This window comes from Haliotis rufescens, unplaced genomic scaffold (assembly GCF_023055435.1).
Source record: "Haliotis rufescens isolate VD_foot unplaced genomic scaffold, xgHalRufe1.0.p SCAF_12, whole genome shotgun sequence".
Lineage (NCBI taxonomy): Eukaryota > Metazoa > Mollusca > Gastropoda > Lepetellida > Haliotidae > Haliotis > Haliotis rufescens.
The window spans coordinates 36710171-36731369 of record NW_025963802.1 but is presented as its reverse complement, the minus strand read 5'-3'; the positions used below and the strand labels follow the sequence as shown (position 1 = coordinate 36731369).

General features: G+C 36.8%; 2 protein-coding genes across 2 annotated transcripts; both read left to right on the top strand.

Moving 5' to 3' along the window:
- The first annotated feature begins 11797 nt into the window (after positions 1-11797).
- LOC124136529 (M-phase inducer phosphatase-like) lies at positions 11798-13347 on the top strand. Its single transcript, XM_046502446.2, has 5 exons — positions 11798-11857; positions 12027-12188; positions 12343-12470; positions 12626-12743; positions 13180-13347. Exons 1-5 carry the CDS (start codon positions 11798-11800, stop codon positions 13345-13347), a joined length of 636 nt encoding a protein of 211 aa, XP_046358402.2.
- A 5620-nt stretch (positions 13348-18967) lies between these two features.
- Positions 18968-20916, top strand: LOC124136530 (M-phase inducer phosphatase-like). Its single transcript, XM_046502447.2, has 7 exons — positions 18968-18988; positions 19126-19254; positions 19431-19673; positions 19816-19977; positions 20114-20241; positions 20377-20494; positions 20674-20916. The coding sequence occupies exons 1-7, from the start codon at positions 18968-18970 to the stop codon at positions 20839-20841; spliced, it is 969 nt and encodes a 322-aa protein (XP_046358403.2). The 3' UTR covers positions 20842-20916.
- Positions 20917-21199: the final 283 nt, after the last annotated feature.

Here is a 21199-nt window from a genome sequence, read left to right as displayed (position 1 = left end):
ATATCTATGGTCAGGTATTTACAAGTTATGCAGTTGCCAGGGGAATGACGCTGTGTCTTGCATCTGTTGTATATATACCTGCACTAAAACAACATATTTACATAACAACGACAACACTCGTTGATCGATTCGTTGAAAACTTATATAAACATTAACACATTAGAGGAGAACGGTTAAGAATGTGGGCTTGGTGTGAAAATGCGGGATCGCTTGTGTCCCCTGTAGGTATAAGGAGCTACCCATACGAGGGTGTGAGGGGGATTATCCTGGGGTAATCACCAGGTAGGACTTCAAATGTACCGTTAACCCATGTATTGATAACGCGGGGTTCAGTTCGTTGTGGTCGTCCGCTGAATGACAATTAAGGACGATTTGTATTTACCTGGCAAACGAGATGTTTAATTAAGGCGCATATTCAGCGTGGATTTCCTACTGGCTGTGTTAAGGTGTGAAGCTGGATTAGATTCCTGTTTAGGATGTCTTGATAGTTAGATGTCTATTACTATTTAAAAGGAAGCAGATTGAGAAAGTTATTGTTTTTCTTTTATTTCTTCTTCTTCTTCTTTTTCTTCTCTCTCTCTCTCTCGCTCTGTGTGTGTGGTTCTATTGCAGCTTCAGCAGAAACAAAAAAATGATTTGACTTTAAGAGGTGATTACTGTGTATATGTCCACATATTTGCATCTTCATGTTTTCATAGAATATAATAGATGGAAAACGTTCAAAAGCTTCACGTTATTCCGACAATTATTGCTGTAAAGTTTCTTGTTGGACGTTAGACTCACTGTATAAGCACTATTTGATAGTGATGAAGATGTTTTTAGAGATATTATAAGATGATGGACATATTTTCTGTCACTTTATTTTATTTAATTTTGGTATTCGCCTCAAATTCATATACAGTCGAGCAAGAAAGATACAGAGAATGTCACTCGAGTCTCAGTCTTATAATAATGCTGTGGTTATACCACGAATGGGACACCAAGAATGGGCTTCACACATTCGACCAAAATAGGGATTCGAACCTAGGTCTTCAGCATGCCGAGCAAACGACTTGATATAACACTCTTATGGCATTGAGAACATTGCTGGCTGTTCGAAAAATGTACACTAAATATAATCCAAACATGGCTATTTCATACCACCCAGAAAATCAGAACACTGTCCAACTCTGCATATTTGTGATAGATCATTTACCTTTTGGTTGCGAATACTTTTTACATCAATTTTTCCTTAACAAATTGACGTGTTAATAATTAAATGTAAATGACAACAGCTCCAGCATTTGGTGTTTACATTTCGCAACGTTTGAGAAACAATCGAGCATGTTCTTTATACCAAGATTTCAAAGAGCGTCATAAGACTCTTGCTCAGACGTTGTTGTTCTTCCCTCTTACATCCCACATGTGACTAATAAAATCTGGAGTTTTGAATGATTCTTTGCAATGTTTCCCAAATTACTATACACTTGCGATAACAAATGAGTCCAATATTTAATAATTCAACAATACTGATTCACTTTTAATGAATAACGACCAATTTCAGCATGAACAACAATGTTTGAGAAATTCTTGAGAAACCCACCACTTGTCTACAAAACTTGTTTTGTACATTTATGATATTTGGCGATGAATGGAAATCCCAAACTTCACTCCCGTACAATAAAGTTGGAAGACATTTGACATCAAATATATGTAACAATACCTTCGTTTGCAAATTATCAAAAAAACATTGTTGATAATTTAAGGATTAATGACACTTTCCATGCTTGCTCAGCTAAGGTGTTTTGTGTAAAATAACATGATTCTGAACACGAAAAATGGAACCCAAGAACATTTTTGATGAAACTGTTTTCCATTCAGAAGAATGTTTCGGAACGTTTTAATCTGTCAGCCTTTCTGAACACAACTACCTTAATCTATTCAACATCTCCTTTTAGTCCGCATTTATTGCAATACAAAATAACTTGTCTAGCCTCTTTTGTAAACTTACAGCTGAGAGATCAAACGATACAATGTCGCCTAAATAACTCAATAAATTCTAAATTAATACACCTCTGACTGCTGTCTGCATAAGGACTTTCAACAATATCATTAACAAACAAAGAGAAAAGGAAAGGTGATAACTGGCACCCTTGACGTAGCCAAATAAACAATAAAAAAGAAGTGTATCCATCCTTCATTGAAATACAAACTTGAACTTTTTCATACACGCTTCTTAACAATCTAAAGGCCTTGCCTTTGACATTTCCCAGCACAAGTTTAAAAAAAAAACACCCTCTACCTGTCTACAGAGTCAAAGGCCGACTTTAAATCAATAAACTGCCCATAATATTTATATGTATTTATTAAAGATGGTGCTGAGAACAAAAATATTATCTTGGGTCTGAAAACCATATCTTAACCCATCCTGCCCCTGAATGAAAAAATGTTCCCGCTTTGCCAAATGATTTCATCTATTAATAAAAACTTGAGAGAAAATTTTACCCGAAACTTCAAGCACGGTCAATAGTTTGGTGGACAGTCAAATCAACCCTTCTTATAAGGGAAATAATAACTCAATAGGACCATTCAGGTGGATACATACCTGTAGATACAACACTGTTAAATAAAGGTTTTAGCAAATTAATACTTAAATCTAGTTCATTTTCGAAAATTTCAATTGGAATTCCACTATATCCGGGAGCTTCATCAGTTTGCATATCTTGAATTGCATCAATTATATCTTGATAACAGATTTCTTCATCAAAATCATCAAAATCAACGGATGATTCTACGAGATTATCATTAACAATAAAATGTTCCTCATCCGCTGATACATGCAATCCCTGAAAAAGCTGCTGAAAATGATTAATCCATACAGACGTATTGTTGTTGACAAAATTGATTTAACTGTTCTCCAAAATAACTTATTGTCTTTTGCAGAAAGCACATTACAAAGTCGGTCTGTAAAGTTGGAAAATGCCGATGACAACCTAGAAGCACACAACTGTTAAAAGAATGACCACAACTCGTCAATAACATTGTCGATCGCAGTTACTGTTACTAGCTTGAACTCCCTTCGAAGCACTTTCCTTACAAAAGTCTGCACAAGATTGAATGATACAGTTTAACATGGATAACGCCTCAGCACCTCACCATTAACAACATAGTAATTATTTGAACAATTTGCGGGGTTCCAAGAAGCACTAATCATAAAAAGTCATAAAAGGTTAAAATCTTTTTGGGGAAAAGCGAGCTAATTTAAAAACGGTGTTCTACTATAAAATGGTAAATAACAGCCGATTATCATTCTGATCTCGTTCTGGTCCACTTTAAATAATTACTTGCAAAGGAATACTTCCTATTTACAAGTTATTAAATGCAGAACTAAAAACTATGGAAATCATTTTATTCCCACTTGAACGAACTTACGGAACATTTTATCGCCATATTTGAGTAACCCAGGTTCCTCATGATATTTTAAACGAATTATTAATAAAATTGCTGATTGTACACAACAGTTTTACTTTGACTGCGACTAAGACTAAGATGTAGTGACTTGAATGCCTCTAAGTGCGATAGACACATCTGTGAAGGCCCTTCTTGTTCCCGTGGTTCGGTATGCGAGGACACTGCTCATTGTTTCTTAATATGTCCAATTTATAGAACCATAAAGATCAAACTCATACTTCTATACCATGGGATAGTACATCAGCTTGACATCTTATGGCACTTCCCTAGAAATCGGAAATGTTAAACCAAACAAGTTTGGCATCTATACGTGATGATATTAAACAAACAAAAATATTTTCAAATTGATCATTAACCAGTTTATATAGCCTATTACACACACCCGACACACCTTCATCTTATCCACTGGCGTTATCTCCAAGTTATTGCTACCTTTACTGTAATTTCATTTTCGATTGTACGTATTACTGGAAAAGTATTTATATAAGTTGCACGACTTGTTTTCCAATCCAGTCCGTGTAATCGTATGGAAACCACAAAGGTTCATAAAGTTTTAAAACGTAAGCTTAAGATGAAATTTCGAATTGGAAAGGTATCTATTTCAATGTAAGTGCCCAAATTTGGTGCCAGGATCAATATTGTCCAGATTAGTGGAATTTGAACATGTTTTCGATATCATTCATTTACTTCAAAGGACTGACATTGCATATATTATTGTAGCATAACAGGTTCATATACTATGAAATCGTTTTATATAGCAAACCTGTCTAGCAATTGATGCTATTATTTATCATGTTTCAGCAATGAATCTTTTGCCCCAAACATACAGAGAATAATTCAATATAACACAACAGGATTTTAAAGTCTCCCATCAAAGGTTGGGATGCACTTGTTACTGAAGTTACTTGTTCAGATTTGATCAAATAAGTAATATACATTGCAATTTTTCATATTCGTGATAACATTTTCTGGTATAGATTCTAGTTCTTTTTTGGGTTAAGTCCCATCCGGGATTCAAACCCACACTTCCAGAGTAAGGCACTCGGCGTCAGCGATCTAACCCAGCCACCAAGTCTTTCAAGAAATGAGAGTCCGACAACTGGAAGTCTAGATTTAGACTTGTCGGAGGGGTAAAAAAAGTACCTTGATCAAGTATCTTGACTACCAGTTGTCGGACTTTTATTTTGTGGAAGCCTTGGTGGCTGTGTTGGTAATTAAGATCGCTGAGCAAAGAAAACACTTGTTGATTAATTCGTTACCAAATTGATCGTTCATTGTCTATATTGGTTAATGGAAGCAGTATAAACATTCACACATTAAAGGAGATCAGTTAAGTATGTGGGCTTGGTGTGAATGTGCGATCGCTTGTGTCCCCCGTAGATACGTAGGTGAGAAGGGATTATGCCGGGGTAATCATCCAGGTAGAACTTCAAATGTACCTGCAGCCCATGTTTGGATAATACAGAATTCAGGTCGTTCTCGTCGTCAGTTAAATGGCAATTAAGGAAGATTTTTATTTATTTTGTGAACAAGACATTTAATGCGGGCTCACTTTCTGCATGTATTCCCGACCAGCTGGATTAGATTTGAGTATAACGTTAACATAAAATACGTAACACATCGTGAAATATTGTGCATTTCTTATTGGTGTCTTGTCCCCTGTTCAATTGTTTGAACATGCATTAACACTTCACTTGCTGACTGAAACACACAAGCGTCATAAGAAAATTCTGCTGGCCAAATGTACGATTCCGACTATATCACAAGCATGTGTTTATGAATAACTATCATGGTGATGATACCATATGTTCGCGAAAAGGTGGGCGTATCCTGCCCCACGGGTGTCACCGTCACAAACACTTCACTGGTTCAGTGGCCTAAATTCCGTTTTCCGATAAATGTAAGAATATTCACGTGTGATATAAACGACGTTAATTTGCTATTCAATGAAGTCAATTAATGTTCAGTTTACAGCTTTATAGATTCAGATTACAGATCTGGTGCTTTGGCTGACAGTTCTTCACGGCATAAACATTCATGCATTCTGAAACATAACGAGGGATGTATTTCAAGTCAGTCTGTAACCTCGAAACAGATGTTTAATGCTTTAACCACGTACACAGCATTACCGTGGAGTCTTGACACTCAAATGACGAGCGTTTTTTCTCAGTGAGATATGAATGCTACACCAGTCTATGGATATCCTAATACTTTGGAACCAAACGGGAGATTGGGCAAATATGATAATAACTTCATTGTTCAGTGGTGTAGCAAATACCTCCGAATATGACTACACTGGCAGTTATATGGATTTGTACTTTTTAAAACCCAATAAGATTTATAGTAAATATCCGTATAAATGATTTATGTATCTTTAACACATGAATATTACTTTCTACAATGTGTATGTTCTTTATAAGCATTGTAACTGAATGTTACTAGAACCACATGACTGTCTCAGCAGAATTTTGTATCCTCCCCACCCTCAGTCTTGTCCCGCTCTGAGATTTTTAAGATAAAGAAAGAAAACTAAATGGTATGCCATAACATCCTTTATATCCAGTCAAATTATGACACATTGTTATTTTATTTTCACTTCAGTTTGCTAAACTGAAAATATATATACTGCCTATAATACACATTGTATTCCATATTCTTCCATTTTTATAATATAACAATTAATAATTCTAATTATGCTCCTGTTATTTTTCTTCATGGTCTCGTAATCTTACTTTATTCCTTGCTTATCTAATACATAAATTACGGATCACTCAGATAAAAATCAAAATCTATTGTATACGTCCGGATGTCAGCTTAATGTGGGGTAAAACCCCAATAGGCGTTGGTGATGTCCATTTTAATCACTTACTTTGGTGAAAGTCACGATGACGACTTGGGCATAAGTGTCTATGGAGTGGATACAGCTTGGTGTATAGTGTACAGACATCGAAATGTAACGAAGCTATAGTAATCATGGACCACTTGCACAGAACGACCTTAGCGCCTTTGTAACTTCCAGACTTTCATACTCTAACACAGACTTACACTAATGTTTTGCGCGAACGTCGACTTGTGCAAGTGGCTCCTGGACTTCACCAGATTCACGGCACATTCGACCAAATATATTGAAATTGTAATAGAACTAGACAAACAACAGAGACATACCATCGATTAAAAAGAACGTTTGTGATCTGACGTGTGAGAGTGAGGGAAGTGAGGACACTAAACGAGCTGAAGATCAGTATTTATTCATATCATACAAAGAAACAGTCGATAACAAGACGGTATCACAGTGTGGTTGACAAAACAGGTCAACGTATGTTTGAAGTATTCCGTGATTACCTCAACATTCAGGCACCAACATAATCAACAATAACAGTGGCAATAAACAACAAATCTCTGAAATCCAACACTCGGACAACAGGTGACATTTCATATTTCAGCAATTCATCTTCCGGATTACCATGGAGACATCTTAAGCGGAGACGAATCTATTATGAGACGTCGACTGCGCATGCTCTGTTTTTCTCCTGCTGTCCATGACTTGGACTTTACTCGGAAGTGACGTAGTCGTTTGGAGTAATCCTGGTGCAGCATGGGGACGTAATTTCTTGGATTGCACTGAGACTGAAAGTTATAAGAAAGTCCTTATTACCATACGTGTTTCACATTAATTCACTGATAACACAAATCCGCAAAAAGGGTAGTACAGATAACTTTAAATTTAGAATGTATATTAAAATAAATATTAAAAGGCATGCATTTAAATAAGGACATATTTGCATTTTACTACAAGTAGTCCCGTCAGTTTCAAACATTCGCCAACCTTCCTGATGTTGTTCATAGAACTTTTTGTATCTGCCATCTAACAGGTATACTTCCGGGTAGAAGAGGAAAGGGTAACGGTCACTGTTCAGCTTCCGGTCAAGGTTTCTGAGAAGTCTCAATCTGTATCAGGAGATATATAATTGAAATAATTGTTAAATAAGGTAAAACAAATGTAATTATTTTGGGTAGTGCAGTAAACTTATGACCGGACGATCTTTTACGCCGACTGTTTCAAGTGCTATAAGCAAGAAACAACGTACAATGTTATTTATTAACAATAGAAAACGCGAAATCAAATTTTCATATGAACAATGCTAACATGCTCAGCAACATATTGATGTCAGTTATTTTTTTAAGTATTAAGCAAAGATATTACATGAACAAACAAACATGGATTACGATCCTTTATACAAAATTAAAGACATATCTCAATGTGACCACCTTCATACTCATATGGGTAACGACAGTCAATGATCCTGTAGCTGGAAATGACATCATCGTACTGTCCTGCTAGAAGCTGACTGATTGTGTGTGGAGTCACAGATTTGAGATCCTTGTGTCTGCCTTGTGTAGTTGGGAGACTATGAACCTGAAAACATAATGGCAACTTGAAAATGTGGAATTCCTTCTCATTCTTATAGATTAAGCAATTCACAAGATCTTTTAAATCGATATTAGAATGGAAGGATGAATCCTCAACAAACCTGTGAACCATCACCGATGAGATAAACTTCATTTTGCATTTTGTCGACTGCTGTCTTCATAACCTCTGATGTTACTTCGGCTTGGAGGTTATGTCCACAGCTGGTTGTTTTTTGTTTCTTGGTCAGCCTCGCTTGAACATAATCTCCGTCATCACCATTGTCACGTTGTCTCTTCCCTCCGAACAGTGACTTCCTTGTTCCATGGAAACCATTTCTCCTGTGATCTAAAGGTTGTGGGGACACCTGATGATGAAACACCTTGAATTTAGAGTGTTAAATTTTCAAAATGTCAATCCGATTTTTATGTCTGAAAATTGTCCGGGCATTTTTCCATACAAAAGTACATTATATTATTCAACAAACCTCGCTGTCACTGCAGAGAGACTCAAATAATGAATCAGTTTTCTTTTTTCTATTTCATCCATTTAACTATTATTTTTTGTGTCTCATTATTTAACCATTCATCCATTGCATACTCATGATCATATGTATAAGAGGTGACTAACGGGATCGGGTGGTCAGACTCGCTGACTTAATTGATGCATGACACCGTACCCCAAAAGCATGGATCGATGCTCATGATTTCAATCACTGAATTGTCTGGTCCAGACTTGATTATTTACAGACCGCCGCCAGATAGCTGGAATATTGCATATAAGACATTGTCTGTTGTATTATGAATAAATTAACAAACCTCACAGTCACTGCAAAGTGACTCAACGCCACTATCACGTGAGTCTTCGTCGTAGAAAACGAGACTCGTAGGGATAAAGACTTCTGGGAAAACTTGGCAATCTCTTCTTGGCATTGTATTTTTACAAATTCTTCGGAATTTTAAGAAAGTATATCTGTAATCTTGTATTTGCAAGTTAGTCAGTTGCCAGGAGAATGACGCTGTGTCTTGCTTCTGTGGTATATATACCTGAACTAAAACAACATATTTACATAACAAAGACAACACTCGTTGGTCGATTCGTTACCAAATTGATTGCACTTACTTTATAGTTACTATTTAATGAAAACATTAACACATTCGAGGAGATCGGTTAAGGATGTGGGCTTGGTGTGAATGTACGATAGCTTGTGTTCCCCGTTTGATTTGGAGCTACCTGTGCGAAGGTGTTTGGGGGATTATCCGACGTAATCACCAGGAACGACATCAAATGTACCGGTACCCCAACTGGTATAACCTAGCGTTCAGTTTGTTCTGAAGCATTTAAGGACGATTTGTATTTACTTAGCAAATGTTTAATTAGGGCGCACTTTCTGCATTAATTCCCAAACAAGCTGGATTAAGGCGTAACAGGCTTTAATCAACGGGTATCTTGGATGATCTGGATTAGCTGGATTAGAACCATGCTTGAAAGAGCGTGCTTTAATAGTTGGTGGACGTTAAGATAAATATGCACAAATGGTGAAATACACTGTATGTCGTATCAGTGTCATATCTTATTGTAAGTCTTGACGATACACTACAACTCTTGTATTTACTAAATGCTCAACACATATATGCAAATGAAGGCGACAAAACCCTTTCTTTTTCATAAGATATCTCGAGACGATTGTACGGTTCCGACTATATCATGAGTATGTGTTATGAGTAATCCAGATCATGAGTATGTGTTATGAGTAATCCAGATCATCATAATCGAATAGTTATGATACCAGGTGCTCGCGAAAAGGTAAGTTTATCCTGCTACCAATGACACCTGTAACAATCGAATCTTAAATATAAAACGTCAACCTCAACGACTTCTGAATAACCACCTGATGGCATCACTGATTGTCAGTGATCCCTTGATATAATTTTCACGGCTATTTTGCCTTTTACACCCAATGGAATCTGCTTCGTCAGATAATCGAGATGGGGATATGTAAATACACGCATTTGTGTATGCAGTGTCCTGTTTGTTAAGTGTTTGTTAAACCACGTGTAGGAATCTAAAATAGAAATCACTTGCATTAAGAAGCTGATCAAATCATGCCTGTCCTAATAGATCCCAAGAACAATACACACTTTCTCTTTTTCTCTGATTGAGGTTTCAAATCACAATAACAGCATCTGATTGAAACCAATCATCATCAACGTGGAGGTTCATATTTCTAGGAAGGTCTTCCTTTCCCCGTCATTGACGGGGAACAGTGTATATTATGTAGGTTACGAAAAGTTGAAAGACGGTTCCTGGACTAATCAGAGTATAAATTGCAGGCCATTTTGGACACGAAATACCATGAAAATCGACATAGAGAGAGTATATAGTCGGCCTTTTCCCTTGCAACCCTTTGCAAAAGTAGAATATTGTGACGTGATTATAGTGACGTGCTTGAAAACTAAACCTTGCTTTGACGTCATTATCTCAAGGAGTGTCCATTGCATAACGATAACGTTGTTTGGGTAGGGAATGCACTATAAATAGAGAGTGATCGTTGATTCCTTTATTTAAATAAGCAGCCTACCCATAACGTTTGATTAACAGTTAAGTTTTTAAAAATAAAACAGTGATCAAGATTCTGTGTTTTCGATGTAGATCAATTACCTTTACGTTGTGACGGCATTTTTCAACCGAATGCACAGTTAAAATAGACATTTGAAACATTACACTACGAGTTCAAATTATAATCAACTTAGTACGTATACCGTCAACAAAAGTATAAACTGAAAACCCCCGCAACATATCCATCTCGTATTACCGGTGAAACCGCTAGAGCAGGACATGACTACCTCTTTCGGAGTACCTGCTTACACACAATATTTTTCATTCCAATAAACAATTTCAAGTACCTTGTTTATGTCAATGTCCATATGACGATTAACACGCTTTCAACAAGCATATAATCCATCTTATCCAGATCATCCTAACTGTCCTCTGACAAAGCCTGCTTATTTTACAAATGAAACTAGCTAGATGGGAATCCACACAGAAAGTGCTCCGACATTATATTGCGTTCGCGAAGATGAAACAAACTGGCCTTAATTGTCATTCAGCTCACGACCAGAACGACCTGATCCCTACATTATCCAAACATTGTCTACCGGTACATTTGAAGTTCTACCTGGATGATTATAATTGCCCCAGGATAATCCCTTCTTACATTTGTGTAGGAAGCAACGTATCTACGTATCGCACATTCACACCAAGCCCACATACTTAACCGATCTCCTTTAATGTGTGAATGTTTATACTGCTTCCATTAACCAATATAAACAAGGTACGATCAATTGGGTAAAGAATCGATCAACGAGTGTTGTCTTTGTTATGTAAATATGTTGTTTTAGTGAAGGTATATAGATATGAGAGAGGACAGACATAGCACCATTCGCTTGACAGCTTTCTAAATAGCAAACACAAGATACTAGATACATTTTCTCATCCCTGTTGAAATTATTTGTTCACGACAATGTCTAGAAAGCAACGTCAGAGTTTACTGGATGTTTTCAAACCAAAAAGCCTAGTTTTCGATGATGAAGACCCACAGGATAGCGGCTTTGAGTCTCTCTGCAGTGACGACGAGGTGTGTTGAATAATATATCACGCTTTTTTATTTATAAGACAGATAGAAAGATATACACAAAGAAAGGAAAGACAGTTATTTAGAAACTTAAAGGCAATATATGATTTTTTCTTCAGGTGTCTCCCCAATCTTTGGTTCACATGAGAACAAGTTTTCATGGCACAAGGAAGTCGCTTTTCACGGGAAAGAGACCACGTGATTATGATGATGAAAATGACGAACACGTTCAAGCTCAGCAAACGAAGAATCACAAAACCGCCTACGTTGTCCATGAAACCCAAGTAGAATTAACGTCAGAAGTTATGAAAACAGCTGTGGACAAAATGCAAAATGAGGTTGACCTGATCGGTGATGGTTCACAGGTTAGTGGAAGGTTTATTATTCCATTGTTATGTCGATTATTAAATAGGTCTGAATTGCCTAATTAATTGCAATAATAAGGGAATTAATCATTTTGTTAACATTTCTATCACATAGACATATAAATAGCAATATTATTAAAGTTCTTATAAAGTTTTCCTTATGTTTTAGATTCATAGTCTCCCAACCATACGAGGCAGACACAAGGATCTCAAATCTGTGTCTTCACACACAGTCAGTCAACTTCTTGCTGGAAAATATGATGACGTCATTTCCGGTTACCAAATCATCGACTGTCGTTACCCTTATGAATATGAAGGCGGACATATTGAGGTAAACCTACATAATATCTCACATATTACAAATAAATTCAACACTTTTTTTTATTATTGGTGTGGTGATCTCACACACTATAAACAAATCTACAATGGCAGAGATCAACATTCTAAAGGTCTGTAATCTAAATACTACCATTTTTCAACTTCAGGGTGCCCAGAACCTTCACAACGAGGCTCTGATCACAGATTTAGTGACCAATCTACAGGCGAGGGACTCCATTCAACGGAACATCCTGGTCTTCCACTGTGAATTTTCATCAGAGAGAGGCCCGAAACTGTAAGTATTTCATAAAAGTGGTTGATATAAACAACTTCAAATATATGTGGACCGGTTTTATACGTTTATTGCACGATGTAAAATACTAATGACATCGAAAGTAATTATCATTTTCTAATGCAACGTTTCATTCAGTGATGTATCTTCTGATACAGATTGCGCCATCTTAGAAACCTTGACCGGAAGATGAACAGTGACCGTTACCCTTTCCTCTTCTACCCGGAAGTATACCTGTTAGATGGTGGATACAAGGCCTTCCATGAACAACATCAGGTAGGTTGCAATTGAGAAACATTTGAAGTTGACCGGAGTCTCTTTTCGGGAAAGTTGGTTGGTTGGTTGGTTTGTTGTTTAACGCCGCACTCCAGCTATATAACGTCTGTAAATAATCGAGTCTGGACCAGACAATCCAGTGATTAATATCATGAGCATCGATCCACGTAATTGGGATCGACGACATGCATCCACCAAGTCAGCGAGACTGACCACCCGATCCCGTTAGTTACCTTTTACGACAAGCATGGGTTGCTGAAGACCTATTCTACACCGGAATCTTCACGGGTCCTTTTCGGGAAAGATAAATATGTCTATATTTAGTGTATATGTATACTTTTTTTCATATACATTTTAATAAAGCAGAGTTGTTTTTACTGTACTACTTTTTTTGTAAACTTTTATGTAATAATGTGTCTATACAACTCTATTTCAGTCCCAGTGTCAACCAAGAAACTACCTTCCCATGTTGCACCAGGATTACTCCAGACAACTACGTCACTTCCGGGTGAAATCCAAGTCGTGGACAGCAGGAGAGAAACAGAGCATACGCAGTCGACGTCTCATAATTGACACGTCTCCGCTCAAGATGTCTCTTTGGTAATCTGAAGATGAATTAATGAATCAGATTTCAGATACTACCCGACCATCGGTTTAGAGGGACTTATTTATTGCTATTGTTATTGTTGTTTTGGTGCCTGAATGTTGAGGCAATAACTGAATACTTTACACATATGTTGACCTGTTTTACCACCCAATTTGTGATACAACATTCGTACAATAAAATTAAATACTGACTTACCATTTGTTCAATTTCCTTTATTGCTGTATAAATGTTCCATACACACCCGTACAGAGCGAAATACATGATTGGATCCAGAACCTCTACCACTGAATATATCTCTCAAAGTTTAACCGGAATTCTTAATATAGTCAAGGAAGGACTTTCTATATTTTCACAGAAAGTATTTGAGACAAGTGGAATTAATACTATGTGGATTAACAAATACCCGACGTATTTAGTTAAATGTTTCCATTCTCAGAAAAGAACAAAGTTCAATTCCGTCAAAACAATTGAGTTTTCAACCATACAACTATCCCCACAACAAACTTAAGGAACAATTCATTCCTTGAATCATTTTCCATGTCTATAGTTGTATCTCTATTTCTTAAGGTTCGGGGTAATTTGTCAAACATGAAACAAATGCCGTCCGAAGTTTACTGAGAAGAAAATACCTGAAATGCTTATGCATATGAATAAGAAATTATCAGCTCGGATTGGCAGTTGAACAATAGACTTGCCAAATAAGACACATCAGTGACAAAAACAATAACCGCTGAAAATCCTTATGTTGACGTGCCTTTGTTTGTCAGATTCCCATGCATTATACAGTTTGAGCAGAGTGGTGTTTGAAAGACTGGAATCAATGTTTTGGGGGCTGTCAATTAACCTGTCCTAGCCTCCCTTTAAGATAAGGAAGCCACAATGCGACAACGAATGAATTGTACTTGGTTGTATGACCGCCAGGATCATCACCTTCTACGTTTATCTTTTGTGAAATAAGAAACTAGTACCAACATGTTGGCAGAACAGTAAAATCAAACTGTACATTTATGAAACGAACAAAATTAAAGGTTGTCTCTATCTGATTCCACCCTTTTTATTAGCATCAATGACGAAACTGATGTATTTGTCACTTTTATTTATATAATACAGCTGGAATGACATTAAGACAACGAAACCCTTTCAATAATCAAAAGAAATATCCACTAAAAGCAGAGTCCATTGTCAATCTTCGATATTATGATCATGTATTTATGAATCATTGTAAAATAGTGATGACAGTAGGTGTTCGCGAAAAGATGATTTTATCCTGCCTCTCCGGTGGCACGTTCACCATCAAAAACAAAGCGGCGTTTAACTTAACTCATTCATTCTCTTTCGTCGTGAAAAAGTAGCGTAAGTGTAATTATTCATAAAAACAAAATTAAATATTCAATTATGAGAAATTTTGTGTAAAGTAACAATCAGGCGCATAACAACAACAGCAGCAGCAACAACAACAACAATCTTTTACATTATTGTCTGTGAAGTGACATACGAGATGGTTTGTTTAGGAACGTCTTAAAGACCTGCTCTTAATAAATACGTTTTTGTATCCATGGTTTGTCACAGTTCCATACCCTGCACGATCTGACTCTTTTACTTACCTACCATCTTAAGATGAAACACTTTAATGTTTATCTCTAATCTTCAGAGAAGCATTAACCCCCAACTCATCCAATTGCAGAAATGCTGATACAAATTGTATATACAGACATAAATTTAGCCGAAGTAAGTGTTCAGGGTATATATAAAAGATTCATGTTAAATCTAAACCGACGACCAAAAGAAACTTTAGCATTTAAAAAATGAAATTGCTCATTCCTGCAACAGTTTGTAAAAAATAATCTGTAGCTTGGTAATTGTGAGTGAACATAAATTGGTTCAATGAAGACTTGGGTAAGAAATGAACCACATGACCCTTACTATGTTTGAAATGTTGTAATTCTTTTCCGAAAAAAGCAAATTTATTTATTTAAAACTATGAGATATCTTAGATACCCACCAGCAGTTGTGTATGTAAAGTTTTAAATCAAATTACATTTTTAAAAATAAAACCATGTAGAAGTATTCTTTGAATGCTAACTGAGATCCAGTACAGAACATTACTGTAATATCGCTAACTTAGGCTATTTTCAATTGAAAATCTAACACAATTAAGACAAAATCAACTGAGAGGTATAGTTTCCTTTGTCCATCAGTCTAGATTTATCCATCAATGTCTTTTTACTCTTGTACCTGTAACACAAGGAAGTGGTCAGGCAGTCAGTCATTGTCACAATTTCAATGAGTGAGTGAGGGAATGGTGTTTCATCACACAGTCAGGTAGCTAGATCAAGGCAGAGTCAGGGGCACGTCGGGGTTCTACGTCTCCTGCTTGGTCAGGTCACACACTGTCACTACCGATCATCATTAGTTAGGCTCTTAGGGTCAAACATAGAATACCGAGAATTGATCTACACCAAATCTACACGTGCGGATAAAATAGGAGAGATAAGACAACCTCAACAGAGATCATCGATGACACTGTTTGAGAAGAAGGTTACATAGATAATTTGTTTCAGAACATTTTGCACCATACAACTGTTGTGAAAAGTGATAAATCGTAAGGTTCCTCTCAGTGAGAAATCAATTGTGTACTTTCAAGCAGTTAACTACACATATTTTGCCTCTATCTTGAATCTCAGTCCCCCGACCAGAATGTTAAATGGTAGGTTCATAAGACATGAGGACATGGAACTAGGAGCGTGTCTTGAGTTTATTCACATCGAACAATAATATACAACACTAATGTATCACAACATGGTAACAAAACAACGAACAGCCTGTAAATTGTCATATGCTAATATCTCAACACGCAGGTATCAATATCGCCATAGCATTTCAGTCAAATCACACAAGAGATAGTTTGAGTTGAGACACATCAATGTGGAGGCGTCGACTAGGTATGGTCTGTTTCTCTACTGCTGATCGCGACTGTTAACTATCACCGATGACAATTTTGTAAATCCAACTCTTGTCATCATTTTCGATGTCACTTCTATTTGGATTTATTAGCGACATTGTCTGATCTATAGTGTTATTTGGCGTTACCAAAGGATTGATGATCTCCATTCATTCATTCATTCATTCATTCATTCATTCATTCATTCATTCATTCATTCATTCATTCATTCATTCATTCATTTGAAACTGTACTGTTTGTCTACTGTATAATATGAGACTTTTTCAATTCTCGCTAGACTTGTAAATCTTCGTCGTCGAGGTTCTAAGGGTTGAAGACTTCCTGTATATCCCGACTTTCACTGTAAGTGCTTTTCTCGAATAGCCCATGAAAAAACAACAATGAAAAAAATAAGTGTTTTTTTATATCATCAGATTCATACGGTGAACATTATTCTTTATCAGACAAAAATATATGTTGTTGATAACAATTGATTAACAAACCTATTCTGTCGATGATGTCAGTGAAAGGAAAGGGTTTTGTCGCTTATGTTCACTGAAAGCTGACTTCTTCACATTATTGAATACATTGTTGAAATTTTTTCTGTAACCTTTAGGAATAAAATAGATAGCATGTGAATGATATCATTTCTATTGTAATTGAAGTATGGATACCGTTACTTAATCAACAACTACACGTGGATGCAACAAAGATAACACTCGTTGATAAGCTCATTGCCCATTTGAGCGTATACTGTTTTGTACTATGAAATGAAAACCAAGATAAACATTAACACATTAAGCGACCCGACAACAATGTGGGCTTGGCGTGAAAGTACGATCGCTTGTGCGTCCAGTGGATATTAGCTACATATACCAAGGTGTGAGGGATTAAGCTCTGGTAATCATCCAAATTAGCCATCAAATGTACCGATATAATATGGGCTTATGCAGGGTTTAGATCGTAAGCTTAAGAACTTAAGAACTTAAGAATTTTAAGTGTATTTCAGACACACTTTCTGTATAAACCCCGAGGGATGGGTTAAGGTGCTAAGTCAGAACAGTTTGAAAAGGAAGGTAGTGGAAAAGATGGAATATGTTCCCTGTAGAAGAAAACAGAATTTATTTAGAATAAAGAAGATTCACCGGAATAGATTATTCAACATCCATACACAGTTTAATAAATAAAAGTGACAAAACCATTTCCATAATCGTAGGAAATATCTGCTAAAAGACATGGTATGTGGTGTATGAAGTATTATATGTGTTTAAGCAAACCCTTGGTCGAATTGAGGAAGGAAATGCATTGTTTCTCGCGTCGGATACGTCATATATTAAGATCCTTGGAACATATTCAAGGGATAGCTTAGTGGTTAAAGCGTTTGCTCGTCACGCCAAAGAACTAGGTTCGATTCCCCGCGTGATTTGTGAGGACCATCCTGATATGGCTGCAATGGGATAACATTGGTATTAGAACTCAATTCTCTAACTCTTACGGGCATGTTCTAACATATTTTTTCTTACAAACATATTATTCATGTATTTCTGTTTTAGCAAGAGACATGGTTTGAAACATGCAAATGATGTGTACATCCTTTATAAATCTCTCTCCCCTCCACTCTCTCTCGCCAAACTATCCGTTGAAATTGATCCCAGAGCCGATGGGATATCCATGTGCATAAAGCATTCGATCGTTTCGCCGAATGTCCGGGTTCGATTCCCCACATGGACACAGAGTGTGAAGCCCATGTCTGGTGTACCTCCCGTGATTTGCCTGGCATATTGCTCAAGCGAAAAAACTAACTCACTCACCCATATATTTGGCCTTAACTTGCAGTTTGGAAGTATGCCACATTTATCGAAGCCAAACAAACCAAGTTACCCTTTTAAGCAAACATAAATGAACACAAATGTCTGAAACAGCGTGATAATTCAACAGGTGTTGGCAACCTAGATAAGAAATTGCACACAAAACATGTCTGTTTATGACGACAGTAATATATGTCTCTTCTAAAGCTGAACTAGAACACGAAACCAATATGAAATACAAAACATTTCATTGTGTTACCTAATTTCAGTTAACATCCATCCAACCATTCAGTCGTTTTCTACAAGGGTGGGTCTAATCGAGCTAATCCAGATCATCCTAACAACCGCTTGATAAATTTGCTTACTTTACACCTTAACCCAGCCCATGGAGAATCCACGCAGAAAGTGTGCCTGTATTAAATATCTTGTTCCCAAAGTAAATACAAATTGTCCTTAATTGTCATTCAACTGACGACCAAAACTACTTGAATTCTATGTTATCAATACATGGATTACCGGCACATTTGATGTCCTACCTTGTGATTACCTCGGGATAATCTCCCTCACACCCTCGTATGGGCGACTCCATATCTACGGGGGACGCAAGCAATCGTACATTCACACCAAGCGCACTTTCTTACTGGGTAAGCGTTTAACTATGTTTTCAATAGCCATTATGAATAGAGAAGGTTAACTGGATAATAAAACGATTAACGAGTGTTTTCATTGTTATGTTAATATGTTGTTTTAGTACAGGTATATAAACACGAGAGTGCACAGGCATTGTATCATTCGACTTCAAACTGTTCAACTGTCCAACTTACATCTCTTAGCATTACAGAAACAATTTGAAAATACTTGTGTCATAATGTCACGAAAGCAGATCATGGTAACTATTTATTTATTGCGACATTTATACTTGTTTGACAACTACAAGGCCGGCGTCTCATGTTCATTTAATCATAATTCGAAAAAAACTAAGGATGAAGACAAACATATGAAAACTATTTCGTTTCATCTTTTCAGTTTTCCAGTGACCTGTCAAATAACCTTGAGTGTCCGACTTCACCGGAAGTTTTCACCCAGAAGAGCCTTGTTTTCGATGATGACAACTCTCTAGATAGTGGCTTTGAATCTCTTGGCAGTGACATCGAGGTTTGTTATATTTCATTTAACACTATGGGCAGTTCTTATTTGCAGAAATACTTAGTATATAAATACCATACTGTAAACGCTTGAAACAAGCAAAATGAATATTTGACAGACATATGTATATTCTTAAACATTATTCTAATCAAAATAAAACATTTGATGATATGTTTCTTCATTAGGTGTCGCCACTACCTTTGGATCATAGGAGAACTGGTTTCCATGGAACGAGGAAATCTCTTTTCGGACAGAAGAGACGACGTGATGACGATGGTGCTGAAGATCATATTCTAGCTCGGCAGATGAAGAAACTTAAAACAACCAATGTTGTCCCCAAAGCCCAAACAGGAGTCACGTCAGATGTTATAAAGTCAGCCGTCGACAAAATGGAACAGGGCACTGATCTTATCGGTGATGGCTCACAGGTCAGTTGGAGACTAATTATTTCATATTTATCAATCAAATACATTCTTTAGAGTTAAAAAATGCACGCTGATTTTGAAGATAACGAGATAACTGGAAAACAACTTCAAATTTATATCAATAACGTTAGTGTTTGTGTTCCAGAATCATAGTCTACCAACCATACAAGGAAGACACAAGGATCTCAAGTCTGTGGCTCCACACACAGTCAGTCAGCTTCTGGCAGGACAGTACGATGACGTCATTTCCAGCTACAGGATCATCGACTGTCGTTACCCATATGAATATGAAGGTGGTCACATTGAGGTATGCTACTGTCTTTACATAAACAGTACAACCATGGCCATGTAATATTGTTCATAGAATAATACATTAAGAGCATATTGATTGTATTTTGCCTAACATCTAGTAACATTTACATTTTACTAATTATTTACTTCAGGGTGCCGAGAACCTTCACAACGAGACTCTGATCACAGACTTAGTGACCAGCCTACAAGGGAGGGACTCCATTCAACGAAACATCCTGGTCTTCCACTGTGAATTTTCCTCAGAGAGAGGCCCGAAACTGTAAGTATTTTGTCACATTCCTCACTTGAGACACTGAACGATTCTAACATTACGATAACGATGCTCAGTTTAAATGAACACTCAAACAAGCATGCATATCTTAGCCTCTCGTTATAAAACGGTTCTCTGATACAGATTGCGCTGCCTTAGAAACCTTGACCGGAAGCTGAACAGTGACCGTTACCCTTTCCTCTGCTACCCGGAAGTATACCTGTTAGATGGTGGATACAAGGCCTTCCATGAACAACATCAGGTAGGTTGAGAAACGTTTGAAATTAACGGGAGTCCCTTTTCCGGAAAGATAAATATGTCTATATTTAGTGTACATGTATACGTTTTTCATATACATTTTAATAAAGCAGAGTTATTTGTACTGTACTACTTTTTTTGTAAAATGTTATGTAATAATGTGTCTTTACAACTCTATTTCAGACTCAGTGTCAACCAAGAAACTACGTTCCCATGCTGCACCAGGATTACTCCAAACAACTACGTCACTTCCGGGTGAAGTCCAAGTCGTGGACAGCAGGAGAGAAACAGGGCATGCGCAGTCGACGTCTCATAATAGACACGTCTCCGCTCAAGATGCCTCTTTGGTAATCTGAAGATGAAATGATGAATCAGATTTCAGATACTACCCGACCATCGGTTTTGAGAGACTTATTTATTGCTATTGTTATTGTTGTTTTGGTGCCTGAATGTTGAGGCAATAACTGAATACTTTATACATATGTTGACCTGTTTTACCACCCAATCTGTGATACAACATTCGTGCAATAAAAATAAATACTGACTTACATTTTGTTCATTTCCTTTTTTTCTTTATAAATGTTCCATACAAACCCGCACAGAGCGAAATACATGATTGGATCCAGAAACTCTACCGAATATATCTCTTAAAGTTTAACCAGAATCCTTAATATAATCAAGGAAGGACTTTCTTTGTTTGTACAGAAAG